This window comes from Larus michahellis, chromosome 8 (genome assembly GCF_964199755.1).
Source record: "Larus michahellis chromosome 8, bLarMic1.1, whole genome shotgun sequence".
In the NCBI taxonomy this organism is placed as follows: Eukaryota; Metazoa; Chordata; class Aves; order Charadriiformes; family Laridae; genus Larus; species Larus michahellis.
The window spans coordinates 53105896-53130906 of NC_133903.1; the positions used below are offsets into that span (position 1 = coordinate 53105896).

The 25011-nt window shown below is 40.0% G+C and overlaps 3 protein-coding genes across 22 annotated transcripts in view; 1 reads left to right on the top strand and 2 right to left on the bottom strand.

Moving 5' to 3' along the window:
* Positions 1-25011, top strand: part of FGGY (FGGY carbohydrate kinase domain containing) — a 327883-nt gene that overhangs the window by 1517 nt on the left and 301355 nt on the right. The gene's annotated exons all lie outside the window — the stretch shown is intronic.
* Positions 414-2791, bottom strand: LOC141747056 (CARD- and ANK-domain containing inflammasome adapter protein-like). Its single transcript, XM_074596610.1, has one exon. The coding sequence runs from the start codon at positions 2789-2791 to the stop codon at positions 524-526; it is 2268 nt and encodes a 755-aa protein (XP_074452711.1). The 3' UTR covers positions 414-523.
* On the bottom strand, positions 22226-24434 carry JUN (Jun proto-oncogene, AP-1 transcription factor subunit). The gene has a single exon (XM_074596644.1). The coding sequence runs from the start codon at positions 23836-23838 to the stop codon at positions 22894-22896; it is 945 nt and encodes a 314-aa protein (XP_074452745.1). The 5' UTR covers positions 23839-24434; the 3' UTR covers positions 22226-22893.

Sequence of the window (25011 nt, forward strand, 5' to 3'; positions counted from 1 at the left end):
GGAGGGCAGATCAGTCTCTTTTGGCAGTGCTCTGCAGTTAGGTCCGCCTAAGCTAAACAAAACTAGCATTATCTACTCCAACATCTCTGTGCTGTATATCCTTGAGAATACAGATGTTTCCTTATTCATAATAGATGGCTTTTTAAAAATGTGATTTTCCCGAGCAATGTTTAGCTAAGCTATTCATACATACTAATATTCACAGATATATGAAAGGTTATTTTTTATCTTCTTTTTTTTTAAAGTCTTAATTTATGCCAGAGGAGGTCATACACAATGTATTTAAGACTGGTGTTTTTTAAATATGTTCCAAGTATGAGATTTGTGAGAGAAGCAGAAGACTAATCAGTGCTTAGGAGTTTAACAGCGTCTGTAAGATCCTTTTTATCCTTGGCCACCTTTGATTGCTGACTTAATTCTGCCTGCCCTAACATAATCCTCGATCATTCTAGGCAACAGCGCTATCCAAATTACATTAAAAGAGCATTCTACATTTAAATTTAGATTTTTTTGCTTAACATCTTCATTTTGTTATTAACATTTTCTTTTTCAAAAGTGTTACAATTTGAGCCTGATTTTCTGTTTTATTAAATTCTGCTACTTGCAATGGGGTCTTTTTGAGACTATTAGCAGCTAGTAAGTTTGCTTTTTCTCCTCGTGACCAGTTTACAAGGGAAAATGCAGCATTAAAATGACCAGCCTTGCACGCACAATGCAGTGGAGTATCCTTGCTGCTGTCTAAGGCATTAATGGCTGCCCCGTAGCTCAGTAACAGATGTATCAAGTTGCTGTGTCCATATTCTGCTGCAATATGCAGTGCGGTCTTTCTCCAAATGTTTCTATCATCAATATTTTTATTTTTCCCTGATGTCAGAAGGATTTTTACAATCTCTGTGTCTCCTTTGATGGCTGCATAGTGCATTGGAGTACATCCATTCATGTCCTTAGCTCCAAGTCTTCCTTTTTTAGCTAACAGAACCTTCACGATGCTGAGATGTCCTCTCACAGCTGCAGTGTGCAGGGGAGTCTTTTTCTCCTTGTCTTGCATGTTGGGGTCAGCGTTAGCCTTTAGAAGCATCTCCACCATTGTTCTGTCTCCCCTTTCAGCAGCAAAATGTAAAGGGGATTTTGACTGCTTGTCCTTAACATCAACATTGGCTTTGTGGCGCAGCAGCTCTTGGGCAACATCAGTGTAACCTCTTTGACTTGCAATGTGCAGGGGAGTAACAAACTCTTTAGTGACAGCATTAATTTTGGCTCCAGCATTAACTAAAAGGCCAACTAATGCGCCTTTATTATGAAGTGCAGCAACATGGAGTGGGGTTTCATCGGCTTGGTTCACAAGGTTAACTTCCATCCCATCACGCAGGAGCAGATTTGTGATGGAAGCAGCGCCAGCTTGAACTGCCAAGTGCAAAGCTGTGTCTGAAGCAGGAGTCTTTATTCCGAAGTTTGCTCCCTTTTTGATTAGAACTTCTGCTGATTCAGCTTTGCCTGTTTCACACGCCAAGAGTAAAGGAGTGTACTGCATTTCATTGTACGCATTTATATCTGTACCTCTGTCAATTAAAGCTGCTACAATACCATGCAGATTTTTCTGTACAGCTCTAAAAAGAGCTGACTCCATTATGTCAGACGACAAATCTTTAGAATATTCTAGCAGTATTTTGAAGATGGATGGGTGGTTGCCATTGAAGGCTCTTTCGGCCATGTTGGAATCAACACTGGCTCCGGCTTCTAGCAGTACTTTCGCAGTATTTTCAGACCCTCGAGAAACAGCATAACCGAGAGCAGTCTGTCCCCTTTCATTCTTTCCATCAATGGAGGCACCAGCCTTTAAAAGCATTTTTGCCAGACTGCTCTCATCTTTAAGAGCTGCCATGTGCAAAAAGTTGTGCTGGTTCCTGTAGCTTCTCGCCTCTTCTTTCAGAAGCATCTTCAATATGTGACTGTGGTTATTCTGTGCGGCCAAATGAAGCGGTGTCTTCCGTTCCGTATCCAAACTGTATATATAAGCACCACATCGGAGAAGCACTTTCACTGTGTCACCATGGCCTTTCTCAGCAGCCTTGTGCAGGGGTGTTCTTCCTTTCTCGTCCTTCACGTCTATCTTTGCACCTTTGCTGATCAAATATTCCATAATTGCTAGATGTCCATTATCGGCTGCAACATGCAGGAGTGTTTCACTTGAAGAGTTTACTGCATTAATATCATTATCTTTCAATGTTTTCTCGAACTCAGAAAGATAGCCTTTAGCGACTGCATCAAAAATGCCAACGTGAGAATGATCTTTTTTAGGTTTTGCTGCTCTTGAAAGTTGAGTTTCTTTTTCTTTCCTCTTAATAGCTCGTTCTTGTTTTTTTCTCCTAGGACTGTCTTTTTTTTCCTGGTGCTTTTCAGTGCTATTTTCAAACCAAACTGTGTCTTTTTCAAGTAAATACCCTACCAATTGTCTTCTAGCATCTCCAATGCTTTCATTTACTTCAGTGACATATTTTCTCATCTTGCTGTAAAGTTTTGGCTCCACTTGCTTTAGACATGGATAAAAAAAGAGCCTGCAGGCTCGTTCACCTTGAGAAATTAGTATGTCTAAAACTCGAGAGTTCTTTTCTGTTCGTGTCCTGTAGAAACTCATGACCATCTTTTTTTCTGGGGTAAAAATACCATTGTCTATCAGCCAGTTCAGAAGATGGTCTGGGTCATTTATGCCTTCTACTAGCTCTTGCTTTTTGGTCCTTAGGACTTCAATTGCGTATGGATTTGTAAACAGGCTAGTTGAATGCATGATCATGTTGATAATCCAAAAGTGAATTGAGCGATTGTTTGAAGTTAAATATGAAATAACAAAGCAAGATCACATCATTCACACATTCTTTTCATAGAACTATGAACCAGCAACCGTTGTAGTTCAGTGATAAATCTTTAAAGAATGAGAAAGAAATCAAAACTCCCTCACCTTTGGTTTTCTAGTTGTTAGAAGTCCTTTGATCTTCTCTGTTCTTCCTTAGCAACAAGTGAAGTTTAATAACAAAACAAAAATCTGTGATATATAAAGATATTCCACTTGGATGACTTCTTCCAGATTTTTCACGCATAACTAGGGAGAAAAAAATGCTTTTGTGAAGCTAATATTTGAATAAAAGATATTTGTTTATCGAGTTCCTCTGTTCCTCTCGCCAAGCTGTTTTTTGTAGGTGCCAAAATGACCAGTCTATTAAACATGACAAAAGAAAATCCACAGCGTAGTTACTGTTGCCATGATTACATACCTTGTATGATCTTAAATGAAAGAGTACACATTGCCAGCTACGTAGGTGAAAGCCCTGTAATGTAATGAAACACAAACATAAAGACGGAGATAAAAATAAACTGTATAAGTGGCTAGTTATAAAAAGTGATCCAGCCTTTCTAATATGAGTTACAACTTCAGTCTATAAGGTATATTTAACTTAAAGGCTATTTAGCTTGTCATTCCTGCTGTAACCTGGAGTCTGTCTGGAATTTAATTCTTTTACGTGAGGTGGATCAAGGTGTGTGATTCAGTATGCAACATTTAAAGCATAATTAAATAGAGCTTCAAATCTGTGAATATGCATAGTCTTCAGTATGGATGCAGGACCTTTGAATCTAGCTGTAATTAATTTAACTTATTGGTGTTAAAATTCCTTATGGAGAGAAGGACATAAAATAATAATCATCTACACATTTTGAAACCAATTGAGAGAGAAATTGAGATTACAGAGTTCTGTAGGAACTTGAAGTAAAATGAGCTGAAAAGCTGAAAGCTTGACCTTATTTAAGCAAGTGGGAAAATTTGCCATCTGTTTCTTAGTTCAGTGAGTGCCCTTTCTGTTGGACCTGCTGCCTTTGCATGTATTTTCTTTAATAGTATGTACAATGTGACTGATAAGATTTTAAATTTTTTTTCTGTTGACTTTAGCTTTATAAGCAAGATCGCAAAGCCTATTCTATTAAAAAACAAGATTTATTGAAGAAATAGCTGGGAAAGGCAAGACTTTTAATATATATTTTGAAAGCCAGCCATTTACCAAGTCAGCAAATTTGACAGCCAATTTAAGAGCTCAGTAATTCCTCTGAAATGCAAAGGAGGGCACTACACCAAGAACAGCAAAACCTTTGTCATTTAGTTAATGATTGTTAACACATAGCATGGAAAACTATGGTTTATTGTAGGGAGTCAGGAGGTCTCAATTGTGTTCCCAAATCTGCTAAAGATTCCGTCTGTGATCTGCAAATTATTTAGTCTTCAGATTTGACAGAACAAAGTACTGAAGATCTATCTGTGTCTTGAGTAAATTGATGGTCCTTACTTAAAGTTTGGTGAAATGAGGCCTTTGTGTCATCATTATTATTATTTCCATGCAAAATAGAGATAGCAATACTTGATTACCCTCACAGGAAAGTTTTGAGTTCTAGCAATGGAAAATGTTATGTGAGTGCCGAGCAGTATTGTTAACATAGACAGCACAAGCATTTTTAGAACTGAAACATTTAAAATTTTAAACCAGAAATTTTTATATTCTTTAAGAGTCTAATGGTGTGGCAGTAGTTTCCTAGTGTGCTGAATACAGTAATTTTACTAGTAAACAGGACAAATTAAAGGCTGCAGTACTCCTAACTGGCCTTGAGGAGGAACATTTGAACAATATATGCAGGCAGCATCTCTTTCAGAGTCACTGTGGGACTTCGTTTTGGGAAAATACTAGGCAGCAAATTACTTGTTACTAGATGCAAATCATTGTCTTCAAAATATAGTTATGCATATATTTTTAAAAATGTTCTTCATTATATGTGTGTGACTTATGAGGAAATTCTTAAAACAAGAATTGCATTTGACAAGAAAATTTTGGAAGCTTGTTTTATGGATTCATTTTTAGAAATTATGTTTTAAAAGCCTTTATTTTTTAATTAGTATTTTAACTACTTTTAGAATTAAGCCTTTGTTCCAACAATGACTTCAAAAAAAGAATAAAAACCCAAACAGTTGAGAAGAAAAGAGATTCATAATCAGTTATTTGAATCATGCTTTTTGTTTGTGTCTTTTTAACTTATTAACTCTATTCAATGTATATATGTTTTAAAGAAGGGAAATATATTAAGATTCCACACCTCCTTTAATTAAGTGCAAGAGGCCATATATGCGTAGGATCACCATGAAGTTCATAATTTAAAATAAGAATAGCAAAACTTAGTATTATTCAAGATCTAAGAAAAGAAAGAAGCTGGAGAGAGGAAGAGGCAAATCCTTGGCCTTCTGTATTATCTTTTACATTTATTTGTTGTCTAAGGGGCATAAAGTAGTTTGTTTTGGTTTTTTTGCTAAGTATTTCACAGGTCAGCTTTATTTCTGCTGGCTTCTTTAGCTCCAGGTATCCAAGGACTGTTCCTTATTAGGTTATTTTGAAAAGAAAATGCTTCTGTCTTCTTTGTCAGATAGCCCTTAAGGATCTCTGTGTTCAGCAGTATGCGTATATAGCAGGTCAGCTTATATGAATTGAGGAAATTTTATGTTTTCCTCTAGAAGGACTTAGTAAAACATTCTGATTGGTACTAGTACAGGTTCACCTTCAATAGTGTCATCAGAGGAACTTCACGCTGTGTGCTAATTAGGTGTGCTAATTGTGTTTTAATTGTGTTTTGTCAAGAAGCCTGTAGTGAGTAGACATGACATAGAAATACTGAAAATCTTCACATAGGCCACTTAAGCTCTAACATCACTGTTAAATGCAGAAGTAGGACTCTGTATGTCTAAGATTACCTTAATTCAGATAGACCTATGTATACTCGGCACTGACTTTGTGGGAGGATATCAGCTAAAAACGACATGGTAGAGTTTAGAGCAGGCCTTAAAAAGGGCAGGTGATACTATTGACAGGAAAGTTCTCTATTTTGGCCTCTGCCGAATACATGTCCATATAGGGAACTGGTTTAACCCAGCTGTAGCTGGGAGGCTTGAGCCAGTTATTTCTGACATGCAATCTCAGTTTTGCTACTAACTTGTGTCCTTGGGCAAATCACTTAATCTCGGTGCCCTGTTTACACAAGCATTAAAAAAGGAAATTTTTTTCTACCTCACAGACATGTCCTAAGTGTTTATTAATGTTCATGCAGTGCTTTGAAGTTACAGAGTGCTTTGAAGTTTTTGTCCTTTGAAGTATTGTTTTCTAACTTCTCAAAGATGAACGTTTATTTCTTAAATTAACACGTGCCCATGTTTTCTAGCTTATTTTATATTGCTATGTCATCATCAAATATACATTTAATTTTCTCTATTTTAATTTCTCAAAGATGAAAGCAACCCAAACTAACACCTTGCACGTTGTCAAAGGAACACGTGAGGTGATGTGGCCATGGGAGTGAGGAACCTGCAGAGGTCACCATTTCTCCACGGAGGCTTTCCCAGTGAGCCTGCAGCCTGCAGCCGGGCTTGCTGTCTTCTGCTGAAATGGCATGTCAGGCAACTGAATGACTTACAGTAACTTCTTATGTTCCCTAGGGCATTTTCTTGATAAAATTGATGGAAAGCCAAACATTAATAACACGGTTTCACTCACCGTGATATTTTTATGTTTTCTAATGTGTGCTTCAGTTTCATTTAAGACAATTGTTTGTGGTAATGCCAACTGTTTATTGGGAACATATCTCGCTGTAGAATAACTAGTCTGTAAGAGATAATAAAGCCAACATCATTATCTAAACATCATGAGGGATGGAGAAATATATCTGGGTAATCAAGACATTCTCATTAATAAACATGGCTCAGGAATAAAGCTTTGCTTTGGATAACCAGAAATCTAAGTGTGGCCTCACTGGCTGAGGTTGAACTATATTTGGGTATAGCTGGATTGAGAAACAGCAGTGTTAGAAGTGTTCATGACAATGATTAGAGTGTACTTGACTTATTATAAGACTGGAAGAGAAGCTGACTAGTCAGAATGTCTGCAAGAGAGACAAAAAGTAGAGCTTAGTTTTGCCTAAAGATTAACTACAGTAAATTAGGGAAGTGAAGAGGGGAGCTTTGGCGCTGAGTGATCTTGTTTGTGTTAGTCATAGTTCTGTAGAGAGTAGGCTTGGGGCCTTCCTGGTGCTGAGGAATCTCTACCCTGGCTGGTATTTAAATATGAGGTGTTCCCTAAAGTAGTGCCATCCTCTGAGTGGCACTGGCACACACAAAGCTTGTACCATCAGGGGCCTGAGTAGGGGCCTGCTGGAGGGAGGGGAAAGCTGATCTGTCCAGTCTCACCTTTTGCATCTCAGATGAGCACACAGGGCTCCCATCTTACCCTCTCTGCAGCTCATGCGTAACTCATGTGTAACCATCCTGCAGAGTCCTGTGCCAGGCCCTGTGCTTGAAAGAGGTACCTCGCAGGAGGCACAGCTCCTAGCCTTGTCCCGTGTTCATGGATGCTTTCAAAATGCTCAGTAATACAACAGCTGACACCATAATTCAGGTATTTTATTCTATTTGCAATACAAGTCACAATGTTATCCGAACACTACAGTACTGTTTTCTCAAGTATAAACAAATGAAGATTGTGCTAAACGCTGCACCCATGCAATGCAAAATGTTCTTTTTTTCTAAAGATTAGTGTGTACTGTCATGAGGTTCCCAACTTGGGGTAGTTGTAAGTGGATAATACACATCTGCAAAGTGCCACTGATGTCTGTAAATGCTGGCAGAGCAGGCTGTCTATCTGCATTGAACTGTAGAAACGAGGCTTAACATACGTAACTCAGCCAAAGTGAGGATTAGGATTGTTTTACAGTTTACCATACATATATTAGTGAAGTTTAAGAAGAGTGACCAAACTACTTAGAAACCATTTTTTGCCATTGGGGTTTTTGAATAATTAGATCTATGTATTTTTCCAAAGTTCTCTCATGGACTTACTTGCCAGGTAGTTTTCTGAGAAACTACGTAGTGGAGGTAAAAGGGAAAAAAGCTTTCTAATTTAGCTTCACAGAACTAAGGAAAATTAATGTTCTTGTTTCAGAACATAACAAATAGAATTTAAGTTGGATTGAAACAAACAGAAAAAAATGTTAGTGGTGATATGATGAAATATATATTTAGTTACTGCAATTTTCATAATGCAAAGTACAAAAAAAGAAATATTTCAATGTTTGTGTGTAAGTAACGAGTATTACTAGTTACTTGTTTCTATACATATTTATTCTGCAGAAGTCTTTACTGTCACAAGCTTAATTTAATTTTAAGAACTAATTTGCCTGTTAATCTATTGAGTAAACCTGGACGCTAATACTGATTTCACTAATAAGAAGATACCATTTTCCAGTTCATTGGCTTAAAGTGGTATCACTGTCATGAATTCTATCTTATAATTTCAGAGGTTTAAATGTGTCCTTTCAGACCAACACTAATAGCAAGCAGTTATGGCAAAATGCTAGCCCTCATATCATTAGCATAAAATGTAAACGATGTAAAAGTATTAAGTTACTAAATGCTGAGGCAGCTTCAAGGATCAGCAGAACCAAATGGAGAGAGGGCCAGGGTTTTTCTCCAAAATGGGCAGATTTTTTTTCCATCTTAAACCAAACAAGCCCTTGTGGTTTTGAGTCAGGAACATACACTGTGTCAGTGAAATCTTACAGAAGGAAAAACTTTGTAGAAGTTCTTTAACTGTTGAAGACCAAGATCCTCCTTACACCCCCTGCACTCATCGGACTAACCTTACTGGCAGCATTACTCCCAGAAGGTGAATGCTGGAGTGCCACTAGATCTCCCACAGAAGCCTCTTGGCCAAATTTGCTTTGTAGATGTAATTTGTGAAAAACTATTCTGAATTTTGTTCTTACTGATTATAGAATGCTGTAGATATCACTAGAGACTAATGTGACTTTGAAAGGAAATGATGTTTTGCCACATCATAAACCAGTTTTAATTGCTGTTATGTATTAAGTTGTTACAGTTAGATGTCAAGCATCAGACATAGTACAGACATTTACCTAAACAATGTCTTGCTAATGAAGTCTCCACACACACACTTCGAAATTTTGCCCTCTCTGAGGAATCCATTTACAGTAAAGTGTATATAAATTTTATTTATTATGTCAAAATAATTTTCAAATCCATTCATTTTAGTTCCATAGCTGATGTTTGGGGTTTTTTTTCTGAACTTGAAGAAATCTAAAACTTATTTCAGTCAGTGTGTAAAACAATATCCATATTTTTTTATTCCGGTAAGAATTAAATTATGTTATGTTATAATTACTCTATAAAAAATGCAGTATGTCTTCTGAGTTAACAAGGGTAAGCTTTAGTTTCCAGTAACATCGCCAGCAGCAAAAAGATACTGTGGTCTTGCAAGTGGGAGAGCAGATAGTAGTGAATAGGGGCTCAGTTAACTCCTTCTTTAGACTTGTTATAGGGGAATTGAAGCAGTTGGGCTTGGCTGAGTCTAATTGGTCTTCCTGGTAGGTTGCTTGTAATACATCAGAGAAGACTCCCTGCATCAGTTGCCTTCTCCACAACTGTCATTTCAGGCCTCCATAAACTTTATTTATTTTCTTTTTCCTTAATATTCTAGCTTTGTTTCTTCTTTGTCTCTCTGTTTACGTTGAAAATGGTTCCTGTATTCCCTGCTCTCTGAGCTTGGGAAGGTGGCTTTTACATTGTGAGTCCTTTAGAGCTTTTTTATTCCCATAGTTCTACAGAAGACTGATAATAATTAGCACCATTTAAAAAAAATTCCATGCAAGCTTATTTGTGACCCTTGGGTGACTGTAATTCCTGCATTACTTCTTTGCTTTTCAATTTTTCAGTAGCATTGTTCACTGCGGTACACAAAAGCCAGGCAACTCAGGATCAAGAAAGATTGCCTAGCATGTTGGTTTAGCTTGTCTTCCTTTTTCTTTGTCTAGAATTCTATATTTAGAGAATTAGTAAGTTGATTTCATTTATTCATCTTACATGGCTAAAATATAGCTTGCACTTAAATTCTACTTGTCTTACTGTTCAGATATCTGTCACCAGTTCATCTTCACTGTTCTATCTATCTAAAGCACTTTCCTAGTCTTTAGACAATTCAAATTACTCAAGGGGCTTGCTTGTAAACACATTTTTTTAAAATTGGTATTTTTTCCTTCCTTCTTCTGGAAGAAGACAGGGAATCATTTAGTTGTGGTTTTTTTTTTCCTGGTTACCTTTATTATCATTCAGTTGACTCCATCCTGATCAACTAGTTAAAATCATCTTGAATTTTTAGTTGCATTCAGTTTATGTTTGTTGTACATCAAAAAGATTCATTTTCCTAGTATAGCAACGTTAGAAAATCATAGGCATGTAATTGTTTCTTTCTTATTTGTGTTTTAATCTGTTTACAATTCTGTAATTTAGTGAGTATGTTTTGTTCAGTTTCACAGTATTTCTCATTGCTAGAGGGTGTTTTGAGGCATAGAGTTGATTCTTTCACGTTATCTCCTCTTTCCAGTTCTGACAGCTTCCCCTGTCTTCTGTTTGAATCCTCTGGCTTTGACTGACTGTTTTAGGTCCCACAGAATGTGTGTGTCTTCTTGTTTGTCAGGATCTGGATTCCTGCACCTCACATTAGTTCCAATTCAGCAAAGTATATAATTACACTTCTATCTAGAGAAGTGCCTCAGTGGTGTGTAAGTTTGACTCTCAGAAACTAAGTAGGACATTAGCACCTCCTATCTTTTTCTGAATTCTGAATTATGCTTTAGCGTTAAGGAATTGATTAATTGGAGCACTGAATCGGGACCGCAACTATTTTCCTGTCTGTTTGAGTCCGTGAGAAGTACTCTTGTTGATTTGGATAGCTCCCTAAATCACAAAGTCCTGACAACTCCTCCAGATTCATGGTGTTTGCTTTCCTTGGCATAGCCCAAAACATCCTTCCCTGCTCAGCTGCACCTGTGATATTCCAGCAGCTCTCTTTGTTCCCAAGCCATTATGTCTTCCTACTCAAATTTCCATTCAAAGAGTGATTCATGCAGCAGGGGAAAGGCATGACCTAGCTGCCCCCTCAGTTTCCATCGCTTTGCAAATCATGTGCAGTCTTATCTGAACTGGAGCTTTCATTTCAGAATCTGTATTCCCATTCCTGGAACTAACACTTTTATTCCTTACTCCTGTAGTCTGCACTGTGGGGAGAGAAGTGTTTACTGCATAAAGAGGCTTTTTTTTTTAACTAGCTTTGGTCACAGGAGCAATGAAAACACATCAGCATGGGTTTTCTTTCCCCTAGGAATGCCTTTTCTCACAGCAGATGAATCCATATGGTTGTTACCTGTGCCGTAGCTGCTCTGTGGACAAAGCACAAGCTTGACTCACTATACCAGCATCCGTTTGTTTTTTTTTTTTTAATAATAGCTTTCATACTGTGAATGTTTGGTTCTGATGTCCAGCTGGAGAGAATTGCACACCTCCACCAACAGCCTTTACAAGAGTTGCGTGCTCTTCAGTCATTCTTTGTAATGATCTTGATTCCTTTGTCCCCTGTACTACTTTTCTCTTCATCCTTTGAATAATACTATGTTATGCCTTTTTGAGTCTCCTCTTCCAACAGTATTCCCCTATGATCAAACCCACCCATTTACAACTACAGTCTCCTTTACTGTGCAGTAGAAACATTCCCTGTTTGTTTTGTTTTGTTTTGTTTTTTTTTCCTTGCCTAAAGAGCAGTTCTGGGTTTACAAGACTCTCAGGATTAAGTTGTGCTTTCTGAGACTTCTGTGACTGCTGCCGGGTGACATGGAAGATGCTGAAGAGGCATCTAGACCCACTGTAGTCTACCTGTAGGTATATTTTCTGCTGTTACGGTTCCCAGCGTAGCAAACTCTTTGGCTCAATATGTATAGCATAATAGCACACAGAATAGTAATATATGCTCACTAGGGATTTTAGAAGACCCAGATTAAGGAAAGAATAGTGATTTTTAACAAGTACTTGTGCAGTGAATTAGCTACAATAAGTAAAGAGATGAGCTAGGGAATCAACCTTCTTTTCCCCTTGTGTCACAAGACATAGGGGAAGCTTAGTTTCAGCTAAAAGTTAATATAGCATCATGAAAATGGAATCAACATGACATTAAGAAATGAAAGAAGGGATATTGTAGTGACAGCTCAAGCTTTATTAGCACCTTCATGTTTAATTCAATAAAATATCACTATTTAAAATTTATCTGAAGCAGACAGAGCTTGCAATAGAATTCAGAGCAAACCTAATAAGAGTATAGATGGCCATTGCATGCTTGCAAATTCATTTTATTTTATTTTATTTTATTTTATTTTATTTTATTTTATTTTATTTTATTTTATTTTATTTTATTTTATTTTATTTTATTTTATTTTATTTTATTATTTTATTTTATTATTTTATTTTATTTTATTTTAAATTGGCACATTTACCTTAATTGTAGCAAATTACATCTCAGGTTTGCACTTTCCATGCTGTTTTCATTTCATACCTGTATTAATTTCTTTTTGAATCTTTCAAACCAAAAACTATTAAACATCTTTTGTGCTCTGTAGGCTTGCTTTTTGTCAGTTTGTTTTACAACAGGTTGCATTAATGTTATCTAGATGTGACTTTCAGTTTTGCATGGATTGGCACCAAAACCACCAGGATGGTAGTTTGTTCCCCCTTCCCCTCTTTTACTCACTGGCATAATTTCCATCCAACAAAGCTTTTCAAAAATAAGGAAGGAAAAGGCCTTCCTGTACAAGCTTCCTGTGAATCCTATCCAGATATAAAAGACTTGTGTAAAAGCTTGGCAGGCAATCCCGGCATATGCCACTTAGTAACTTCCTTATTTTATGCTATCATTCCACGTACAGCAAATGAATCTGAAAATCAGAGTAATTTCCATTCATTTTCGAATAAGAAATTTTAAATGGTAAATTTCCTATCTGTGTATAACGCCCACATTTCAAATTAAAAGTTTTGAATGCTGACAGCATTAGTCATAGGAAATCCTGTATGAACATCCAGCACTTAAGTTGGACCTTCCCCTAGATCACACCACAGAAGGAGTTTACAGGAAAACGTTCCGTTACTCTTAAATACTGCCTTGATTTTTAACCCTTTACATGCCATTGCATCTGATATGACAGTGCTTTTTTTCTAGAGCCCATTTCCCATTTTCTTGTGATTGAAATGGTATTGAAAAACTATAAAGTTCAATGCTATTTTTTCTGTATTTTAATAATATACCAGTAGCATTCTATAGATACGTATGTATACATATACACCCTCCCCCATGAACACCAACAGTCTTCAGTGTATGTTACTCAGAAGAAAATTAATTAGAAGAAAAAAATATTAGTTTAGAATATTATATTGAATATAAGGGAACCTCTACATAGCAGGATGTAGAATTTATTTATCGTTATTTATAGGCATATATATTGTTATATATATATGGTTAATTCTCATATGAATATATTGCATAAAATACAATATACAGTATAAGTATTTTAAAATATTTGGTGCAAAAAACCCCAGGGTGTTCACAGAAGCCCAGTAAGAGCTTTGACAAATAGGCTTTGCTGCGTGTGGTTATGCTGGTTAACCCATTACTTTTTCCACCTTTCTGCCCCTACCACTCCTACAGACGGGGCAGTAGCTGGGATACGTGTACCCGGCTCAGCCGATCCACAGCACAGTGTGCTGGCACAGGACGCTACCATCAGTGTGCGACCTTATGGAGGGGATAGTATAGACCTGTCATCCATCCTCTTCTGCAGCTGTCGCTAGAGAAGTGGCCATCACTGTCAAGTAACCTAATAAGCAATTGGCAAAGGTAAAATTTAACGTTAGGTGTATCAACTTACATTCATTCTCTGTTCTTGAGATACATACTGTCTTGGATAAAAGTGAGGCAAAATAGCAGGTTCCCACAGACCGCAGTTCAGCTTAGGCACTATGGTAGTAGTCTGTGAATGGCAGTGGGACATAAGGTCTCACATTGATTTACAAAGTTACATTGGCTGGTTTAGTTTTTAAGGTAGTAACATACTGCAGACCCCGAAGTTCACGTCCAGTAAATCCTCCCCTGAGCACCTTCAAAAACAGACTTATACCATGATGCTGAAAGGGAAAATATATTAATATTCACATGTTAATTCTCAGCATGAAACAAACTGTATAGCTCAGTAAAAATGGAAAACTAAAACAGCCAATGTAATTTTGTAAATTAAACCATAACATGAAAGTAGGCATGCAAGTGAAATATGCAGCTACGTTGCACAGGATCATTTTTGCCAGTCTGGCATTTCCTGTCCCGTGAGAAACACAGGAGCAATTTCTGCACGTAAGAATGATAATGCAGTGAACAGAGGGGGCCAAGGAAATAGCTTGAAACTAATTTTGGGTGGGATGGTATATTTTGTAAGTAAATTCAAAACAGACATGGAAGCCAATATCAGGAACATGTGCGAGAAATTCCATTTATAAGATTTTGAATAATAACCTCACTGCCCTCTTAAATAATTTGAAATATATATGCGTAAAGTTAGTCATCTAACAAAAACAGTTTCATAAGCAGGTATACTAAGGACTCACAGTTCTCATTCAAGTTAATGGGTGCACGAAAAATGTTCAGTGTGAAAGTCAAACCACGTTTTATAGGTTTGTCCACATGGGACATTGAGCTTGTTTAACCAAAAGTGTGAATTCAAATTAAGTTAGTTAAACTGGTGCAAAATCTGCCTGGGCGCTTTTGTAGTGTAATTTAAATTGGGATGAATGAATTTAAGAGTTCTGACTCAGTCTCTGGTAATTTCAAGATTGCTGGTGAGCATTTCTTTCAGAAGATGCCACATCCCTACTGCTTGTACCTGCATTTATGTTCCACCTCTCCTATTGCTCCCCATTATTTCAGGTGTTTGTAGAGCTGCATGGTTAAAACTGAATAAGGGAAGCAATGCAGATTAAAATAAGTATCCTGCAATATTCCAAAAAGTGCTTCCAGCACAAATTAGGGAGTGGAAAAGAAGAGGCAAAGGAGAAGGGAAAAGGTGGCTGCTCAGGCTGGCACCAGTGTGAAAAACCTGCTTACACACACCAAAGCTGAGCTCCCTTCGGCCAGGAGGCGGATGTGTCAGTGCTCGCCTGGCAGCAGCAGCCCTTGGAGCAGTAGCGGCCAACTGTTCAGCTACTGCAGTCCACAGACTGGCATGTAAACCTAGACTGCTTTCTTGGTAGCTTCTTAAAACACCACTGCTAAAGCTACCTGAAGTCATGCAGCAAGGCCCCATATCAAAATCACTGAAGTAAAACTGTGCGTACTTGTGTACCGCTTTGAAATAATCAACTTGAAAAAGCTAGAGCCATGTAACTTTCTTATGAAATGAAAAGTTTGGTCCAAGGCTAAGCAAATTCCTGATAAGAAAAAAAGTCTCTTGGGACAAAATGTTTTGCCCTTGCTCACTTTTTTTTTCTTCTCTGGAAATTCTCCCTGTTTCCCAACATAAGAAAATACTATGATTTTTAAACACTTTTTCTTCCCCCTATTCATCAGTGGCCTGATTTCCAAAACTGGTATATCCAGCATCTTTAGGACTTCTGCTACCTTCTGGTAACTGTCAATCAGTATTTTGAGAAAGAATCAAATTGGTTAACTTTACTGTTACTTTTGCAAAATGACGCAGAAGCAAAAGCTGTCAGTAGTTGTGACACTTAATCAGGGGCACTTCCCTAAGTATACTAAGATTAGGTGGTTTTGGGAGTGCAGAAGTGGGAAATAAAATTCAGAAGTCTCTAACCAAGCCAATGTATTAAAATAATAGATTAATCTGCATAGAGAAAAGCAGCCTGCCTCTTCACAGGTCACAGCCCTGAAAACTCATGTAGTAGGAAATTAGACAAAGATGTGCTGCTACCTGCAGTGCCACACTGGAAAGATACTGGTTAGAAATCTCTGGTGCAAGAAGAAGGAACCTGGGCAAAGATCACTGAATTCTGTTTACATTCCATCATTTAAAGAAGGAAAGTTTGCTGTTAGGTTTTCAAGGGCTAGCTTTGGTCAGTAACCTTGCTGGAGACTAACTGTAAACTCTTGTGCTGTCAGTCCTGAAGTCAGCTATACTTACTGTATAACTTCACGTGGTTTTTCTGTAATTTTGCATAGAAAAGCACTTTGTTAGAAATACTTTATGTGGTTCAGTCAGGAAGCAGGGAGAACAGACAATCTGTATGACAGCAAATCCAATCAAGAAATCTAGAGATGGATTTTGCCTTGAGAATTTGGGTTCTTTTTCTCCCTTTCAGGTATTTGGGTCAGGCATTTGGTGATTATTTAGCATGATAAGGATCATGTCTTGACTGGGGCCCTGAGACACCCCTGGAGGGTTCATAGTAAGTCTTACTTGTAATGACTTCTTGTAAGGAGTTTCGAACATTTAATGTTTGGGGATACCTTAGTGTTCGTATAGGTAAAAGAGAGTGTACATTGTGTATATGGTGCAGTAGAGTAAAGCTTTGCAGATGGAAATTTGTTCGTCACTAACACATGGTGGATGTTTGCAGATTTCTTTTTAGTAAAAGGAAGTGTCTCCTGATTCTAATCAGGTAATCATTACACCCTGGTTTCATCCTATCTGACTAGAACCTAACGAGAATGAAAAAAAAAAAGTAGACTGCTGAGGCATAGGCACTTCCAATTAGCAATTCAGTTTACCCAAACTTTACTGTTAAACATAAGAAGAACCTGTGGTGCCTTCTAACCTAGTTAACTTAATTAGGTGTCAGATGTTAAACTGAATAAATCCTGGGCTTTATCTTTACAATGTTATGGCTTCATTTAAAAAGGAACTTTTTGTGCGTAGCATCTCAAGGTGAAAACAAAACAACTGCCAGAGCTTGCAAGTTGGGTGCAGCAGCTCACAATTTTTACTACTGTTAAAAGTTCTAAAACTACTTTTGGACACAGATTAAAATGAACTTTTCATAGTTGCTAAGGTGCTTTGATTTGTGGTTGCGCGGAGGTCAGCAGCTTTGAGAATTGCATCTCTTCAAATAGGTAGGCTTCAATTTTGGTAGTGTTAGGCCATGCTTTTAAACCTACCAGTAATCCGTTCAGTGGAGATTCAAAACTTCTTAAATTATCCCTTTGCAATATGAGTGCTAGTGAATGGCTTTGTGAGTTTAAAGAGCGATGTTCACTGGATTATGCCTGTTTTCATGACTAGTTATCTGAGACATGCTAACAGCAGACAACTAAAAGTCATCCCCATTAATTCATCATTGTGGATGAGAATTCGGAGAAATACACATGGATGCTCGGTTTTCAACCCTTAGCGTCCTCTGGAATAACTGTGGTTATTCTATGATTGAAATGATGCAGGATCTCCCTACTCATTGCAGTGATTATTTTAAGAATTCAGGGAAGCTATTAAAATTAATCTTTTTTTAGTAAGTTTGCATGATAGCGGGTTTCGTCTGAAGACTTTTCTGGCTACTACACCATCTGAGCAAAGGCTCCTGTTGCAGGCATCTGTGCAGCTTGTTCCAGGACTGTTTGCTTTTGAGCTCCATCTGCTGGAATTGTGTCCTGTTTCCCACATCTTTGGTGTTACTATGCTGCCAGGTTTCAGGGGAATTGGTTTTAATTTAAAAGAGAATAAGGAACAAAGTTCACAGTTCAGAGGAATTTCTAGAAAGTCACTAGTCCTTTTGTTTAAGGACTCAACCAAACGATTGCTTGGAGAATACAAGGCTCAAAACATGAAATAGTTGTGAGACTGGGGAGAAGAAATGCTATTTCTTCCTCCACTTCTGTTTACAGAGTTAGTTTCTAGGTATTTTGTAGAGATTTGGATTAATCAGGTCAGTCATAACCTATCGAGTTCTGTATGAGATTTCAAAAATAAGTTACTCGCTTTACTCATTTTTCTGAATTATGTTTTTGTTTTGTTTTCCCCTAGTGTCTGTTGTTACTCTATAACTAGGAAAATTAGCAGTGTTTTCAGTATTTAATTAACTTTTAAAAAAGCCATTCTTCCCCATTGTAACTGTGTTTCTAGTATTTCAGAATATTTAAGGACAGAAGGGACCGTGATGAACATCTAATTTGATTTTTGTAGTTCCATTGTTCCTTAACAAAAATGTACTGCAAAGAATAATGTGCAAAATTGGAAAAGAGGGCCCTGCTGTGCAAAACCACTCTAAAACTGTTTAAGTAGTCAGAGGCTTTCACGGTAAATTATATGATGACTTTCTGCAAGTTTTCTTTGTAAGAAGCACCATTCTCTGTTCCGAGGATATATTATAATGTTCGTGTCAACAATAATGTATATGTGTATTAGGATTGCCACCAGTCCTTGGGTGCAGACACTGGTGTTAGCAGTGTGTGTAATTCTAAAGAACAAGCACTCCTCTGGAAGAATTACCTTCTTGAAAAACAAACCACCTACATTTTGAATTTTCCTTTTCTTTAGTTGGAAGGCTAAAACTTTCCTTCTCTCTGTCCCTAAGCTAATTCTAGATGTTACTAAGGTATATTCTGTTTCATAATGGGTTTGTGTATATGGTAATTTCAAATATTATTCCCTTGTTGTCCATCTGCCTGTTAGCAATATTTTGTGTTTACTTATGATGTTTGCAATGTTTTTTTCTACACAGCAAACTTTGCCTGAACTGGTTTTAGTTTCTTGATGTGGGAAACTCTATGCTGTTATACCTAAGTCTTGGGAATAGGGGTAGAGAGGAAGAGATGCAGAACAGAGAAAGCGCTTAGCTTGATATTAAAGATAAGTAAGTGTTCTTTTTTTACAGTTCTGCCTTGTATTTCTCATGGACATGGTACACCACACTCCGTGGTGTGCTCCACAGATGCCCAAGCTTGTTCCAGCCTGAGCTGGTCCATCTGCTTCTGCAGTCTATTCAGTAATGCTGCCCGGGCTGATAACCCCATAGCCTCAGTCAGGGTTATTCACTCAGGCAGAGCACTGTGCCGATCCAGATCTATAACTTCCAATTTTGCCACTGGTTCAGGCTCCACACTCCACTGTGCAGTGTCTGTATGTGCAGTGTGATACCAGATAAATGGTGTCAGCCTGCTGTACAGTAACCTGGGTGTCTGTGAGTTAGATTCTTTGGTTCGTGCAGAGTTGTGGGGATAAGATCATGAATGCGTATGCAGCAATGTACTTCATTGAAAGGCCTGTTTACTTTTTCGTAAATTAATTATTACAATGGATTTCTTAGGACAAAACTTGGGACAAAACTGTCAGTCATTTTTCACATAGGTTTGGAGAGATATTATCTGTATTTCTTGACAGCTTCCTATAAAATGGAAAGATAGCTAAGGCGTCTCTTGGTCGCTAGACTTCATTATTAAATGGGTATACGCTGCCTTAGGCTGGTATTTAAAGTGCCATGTTTTGAGGTCAGTGTTTTTTAGACCTACAGAGATGTAGGCAATTCAAGGGTGGGAACTCTGCTGTGTTCTGAGATTGAAACTGGCGGGTATGTTACTCTTTCCCACTGCAGAATAAGTTAGATTGTTATTGTTATTTCTGTAATGACATGTACTTTGGATTTAAAATTATTCGGTGAGTAATCATGGTCAACCCCCTCCCCTTGTAGCTCACTTTTGTTCATGGGATAGAAGTGTGAGGGTTTTGTTGGTTTTAGTATGCACCCGAATTCTAATTAATATTTCTGTGTCCCAAACATATTGTTCTGATTAGAGGCTCTTTGCCTAGGCATTTCTGTGTAGCCTGCCCTGTTTGAAACCCTGCCTTTTTCTGACTTCACTTCCTGAATCCGTTGACAACACTCACAGCCAAACAAAATACATGTTCACAATGCTGTTATTTGCAAAATATTCCCCTGTGAGTACAGCTGGGGCAACAAAAAGAGAGTTTCTCTCTGAATCTCAGAGAGAAATGACTATTCCTTATAGAAGTAAGGCACATTGTGCATTAGGCAATTTTAATCTTGGCAGTTAAGTGTTAAAACTTTGCATTTCACCACATACAAATGCACGCACGTCTTTCATTACAGTTGTGTGTATAGATCACCAAGTGATCTAGTAATATAATGAGTGCTGAATTTTAATCTATGCTGAAGCGAACCAAATAACAAGAGGCTCATAGCCCACCACGCCATTTACCGCTGGAGGTGGAGGGCATATAAACTTACTTTGCCCTGGTTTTGGCCTGATCCTTAAACCAGATGTGGTACCAAAGAAAGGGTTCATCTAAATCACCCTTCTCCTTGTGAAGCTGCGTAACTGGCACTAAAACCCACCTTGCTTGATGGTAGGTTCTCTGACTGGACACCAGTACCTCCTAAGCTGGACCGAATTGAGTAACTGGTGTCACAGAAGCCAACCCGTCCGCCGATGCCACATAACGAGCAGAGCTATTACTCAGTAACTTTTTTTGCCTGTGCTACAGAATGTCGTACTTGAGAGAGAAAACACATAACTGCAATGCTAAATGTCTGTGTGTGCGTATTAGAATAGGGTGGAGCAGACTGTCACTCAGCTGTATTTAATTAACATAGTATTTTATATAATGTATTTATTTTTTACGTAATTAGGTGATTAAGCAAAATGCTTGCTAGTAACATCTATTCCATAACCCAGCACTGTTGAGAGTTAAACATGCACCTTTGCATGTAATTAATCTCCTTGCCCTGCTTATTTTGCTAGTTGGCACTTGCTAAATCCCTGTAAAACCACACCCAGCAGTGCTGTGTATTATCCCTCTGCTGTCTATTCCTACATATGGTCAAAATCAACTTACCTTCCGGGTTGCTGACATCAGCAAAATGTACTCTTGGCAAACTACAGTATCCTCCTAGTAACCCTTTGTTTGGTTGGTGTTATTACAATTGTATTCCTCTGACAGCAGCAAACACCATCTAAACAGTGCACACCTTGACACTTGGATTATCATGTGGAAGGAGATTACCATGTTATCATATTTTAAACATTAAAACAACCCTTCATACAATAAAATATTTATAATATGGGGGGAAAAAAGAAAGAAAGATACTTCTATGCTTCCTGTCAGGAACTGACCCGCAAGTAGTTGCAAGTTTCAGGGTATCAGTAAAGGTGTATATATCCACTTACCTAGTCATCTTGTGAAGTGACCTTAAACAAGACTGTCACTTCAGTTAAAGTTATGCCTATTCCTATTTTAAGAAAAAAAAAGAAATTTTAAAGACTACCTGCTCTAAAACATTAGCATTCACTAATAATATATATTATATAAATTTTTTGGCTGTCTTTTGATAGCATCTATTTCCTCTTAGATGTTTGGCTCTAAACAGCAAGCAGGAAACGATCTGGCCTCCCTCCCTTCAAATATATATGCTTACAAAATGACATGAATTGGGTACAGTGTTGAAAATCCTGGTATAGTAATTGTTCCCCCCCTCCCCGATGAGTTAAGTAGCATGTTTCTAAGGCATGTATTTAAATTGTCATTATACTAAAATCCAAGAATATTTTATAAAAAAAATATATGGGAAGTGCCAGAGAAGTTGCTGTTTTCAGCAAGTTGCTGAAAACTAGCAACAGGAGTTGCTGTTTTTCAACAAGTTGCCCTTTTCATTTCCTACTAGGTTCAGTTTTCCCAGCTTTTCTATTGCTAAAAAGTTTAGAACCCACAGCGACACCCAAAAGGGAAAGGATTTCAAGATAGGGAAAGGATTTCAAGATAAGGAAAGGCTTATAGAATTATTTTACTATTGACAGCAGCATTGTCATAAATACCAACAAACAAGGGTCGCGTCCTACCTAGGAAGCAACACAGGAATAATAGTGAATGTTTCTATTTTCAAAGTCTACAGCATGTTTGTATTTTTTTTTTTTAAATGCGATCACTTGCCTTATCTTCTTGAGGGCATTAACTTAACAAAAAGCATGTCAGATCAAGTAGTCAGTCGCTCCAATTATGGAGCAATTTCATACACTGGCTTTCTACCCCTCTACAACCTGCTCAGTGTTACCCGTCTAAACTGGGCCACTAGAGTATGGCAGGCAAGCTGGACAGGTTACGACTGAGAACTACAACTTCAGGACAAATAAAAAAGCTGGAGTAGTTTGGTGATCAGAATCTAACTCCTCCCTCTCCTCACACATTCTCCAGGACATGCCTGTAGTTACAGAGTAAAGTCTAACATAATCCCTACCCTTTAGAGTTCAGCACAAAGAGCATTTTCCCAACTCAGGTACTAGCAAAAAAAAAAAGTGTGAGGGGGAAATGCATTTTAATTATTTTATTTTTCTTAAATATAATAGAACCTTCTAGAATTTTTTCCAGAAACAGAAACATTAAAAAATTATACTTTATTACAAATGGTAAACTCAGAGTGCTAAAAAAAAGCCTCTTATTTACAAACAATACTGGGCAGTGCCCAAATAAACAACATAAAAATAACTTACAAAGTCATGAAGTAGTTTATTGACATTAATCAACTTTCATAAAATAAAATAAAAAAAGATATGTACATACACAATTTACTTGAAGGCAGGCAGAATAGTTCTTTTTTGTTTATCAGCCTCCCACAAACCTCCCTCCCACTTTTTTTTTTTTTCTTAGGAATACTACATAAAGCAATCTACAGTTTCTATTGCAGTTTAACCTTTAATACTGAATGATCATCGAATGTTAGGTCCATGCAGGTCTTGGTCAATGTTAAACGAAGATCTGACGTCTCATCTGGGCAGGAACAGCACTTCTCGGAGTGGTGCTGGCCGCTTCGCCACCGACTCAAACTGAAGGCTCACCAGTCTTTCCACACATGCGCTTTGCAGAGCACAGGCAGGACTCAGCCTTTCAGCTTTTACCACGAGCTTTATGCATCTGCCACTTTGGGTTTTTTGTTTTAGTTATACCACAATATCACAGTTCTCATTTAAGACAGTCTCTTCAAAACGTTTGCAACTGTTGTGTTAGCATGAGCTGGCACCCGCTGTTGACATGGTTCATGACCTTCTGCTTAAGCTGTGCAACCTGTTCTCTGAGCATGTTGGCAGTGGATGCCAGCTCTGAGTTCTGGGCTTTCAAAGTTTTCACTTTTTCTTCCAACCTGGCAATCCTTTCCAACTTCCTTTTCCGGCATTTGGATGCCGCAATTCTGTTTCTCATGCGTTTTCTCTCGGCTTTGATTCTCTCCTGCGACTCCATGTCAATAGGAGACAGGGGAGGAGTTTCCCCTGGCATTTCAGGTACAGTCTGAGGCTCTTCTTTCAGAGCCTGAAGCCGGGGATGCTGCACAGGCATCTGGGGGTTTATGTGATGCTGAGGTGCGTAGCCCATGTTGTTCGCGTTGTAGTTCGGTGCGGAGTTGAGCGCGTTGGGGTTGAAGTTGCTGAGATTGGCGTACACCGGGGGCTCGCTGTGCAAATTCGTATTGAAACTACTGTTGCCAGCCATAGAGGACACAGGTGCCATGCCGCTGTTAACAGGTTGAGCCGCGGAGGTAACGCTGGGCATGGTGTTCTGGTTGTGCAGTTCCGCCAGGGCTCTCACAAAGCCTTCCGCGAACCCCTCTTGCTCGTCGGTGACATTTTTGGGGCAGAGGAACTGCGTCGGGGTCGGCGTGGTGGTGATTAACCCGTTGCTGGACTGGATGATGAGCCGCTCCAGCTCAGGCGAGGCCAGTTTCAGGAGTCCCACGTCGGGGGAGGTGAGGATGTCGGCGTTCTTGTTCCTCAGGTGCGGCTTCAGGTTGCTGGATGGGTCGGACAGGTTCAGCGTCATGTTCTGCTTCAGCACTTTGGCGTTATTATATCCATACCCGCCGCTCTCCGGCGGCACGAAGCTGGCGTTCAGGGCATCCTCGTAGAAAGTAGGCTCCATCTTTGCACTCATAGAACAGAGTCCGCGGAGTGGCGCCGGGAGCTGCGGCAGCGCGGAGAAGCTGCCCGGCCGCCGCTTGCGCCCCGCTCCGCCCGGCCACCCCAACCCTCCCGGCCGCGCAGGGAGGGGGGAAGGAGAAAGCAGAGCCTTACTTCTTCTCGCCGGGGCGCGGAGGCTTCTCCCGGCGCGGGCCGGGCCCGCGGTCCCTGGTGCTGCTGCCGCCGCCGCGCTGCGAGTCCGCCTGGCCTGGCGGGGCGGCGGGGCGCCTCGCCGCCCTCCTTCCTCTCGCTGCTGTTGCCGCCGCCGCGGGGCCGGGACGCTGGCTCCGCCGCCACGAGTACTTTTCCTTTCCCCTCCCCGGCTCCGCGCTCGCTCCGCTCGCTTCCACCCGGCGACCACCGATCGCGCTGCCTGCCTGCCGCCCTCCCGCCCCGCGCTCTGAGCCCGCTCCCGGCGTGGAGCCCTTCACTTATCAGCGACCGGGAGCCCGCTAAAAATAGCCCATGATGTCACCCCGCGGGCTCCCCATTGGCTGCCGCCGCCTCTCCCGGGGGAGGCGGGCCGCTGGCCCGGCCCGGTGCATATCAGCCGGTCGCCATGGCCACCCCGCCCCTAGAAGCTTCTCAGGGCGGGCGCGGGGCCTTGTGGGATGAGGTAATGCTGGCGGCGGCTCGGGGCATTGTGGGCTGACGTATTGTTTTTGAATATCTGGTTACCGCGTCCCGAGCGCGCGCGGGGTTGGCCGCCGCCGGCGCCTCCTCCTCCACGGCCACGTACCAACCGCCCGCCGGAGGGGCGGGGGCGCCGCTCGGCCCCCTCCCGCCGCCGCGGCCCTCCCACGCCAAGCCGTCGCTCTCTCCCCGTTCGCTTTTGCGTCCGTTTGCGTGTTTCTAGGCCGGTACTGGAGGCGGGGCCGCACTGCGCCGCGTTCCGGCCTGTGGTGGGTGTCGTCGTCCCTCCCTCCTATCCCCCCCCCCCCCCCCCCGCCGTTGGTACGGCCCTTCAGGTGGCGCTCCGGGGGAGGCCTCACGTGATTTCCCCTCCTTACCGCCGTCCCGCCGCCTGTGCGGTTTCCAGGCAGGGCCTGGGCGGGCACCAACCGCCGCGGGGCGGCCCCCACCCCGCCGAGGGGCCCAGCGCCTCCCCTCCTCCCTCCCCGCTGGTCGGGCGTGCCTGGGGCTGGCG

Excerpts from the sequence above, each read along its gene's own strand:
- LOC141747056 (XM_074596610.1), bottom strand. The coding sequence starts at position 2,791 with ATGATCATGCATTCAACTAGCCTGTTTACAAATCCATACGCAATTGAA.
- JUN (XM_074596644.1), bottom strand. The coding sequence starts at position 23,838 with ATGAGTGCAAAGATGGAGCCTACTTTCTACGAGGATGCCCTGAACGCC.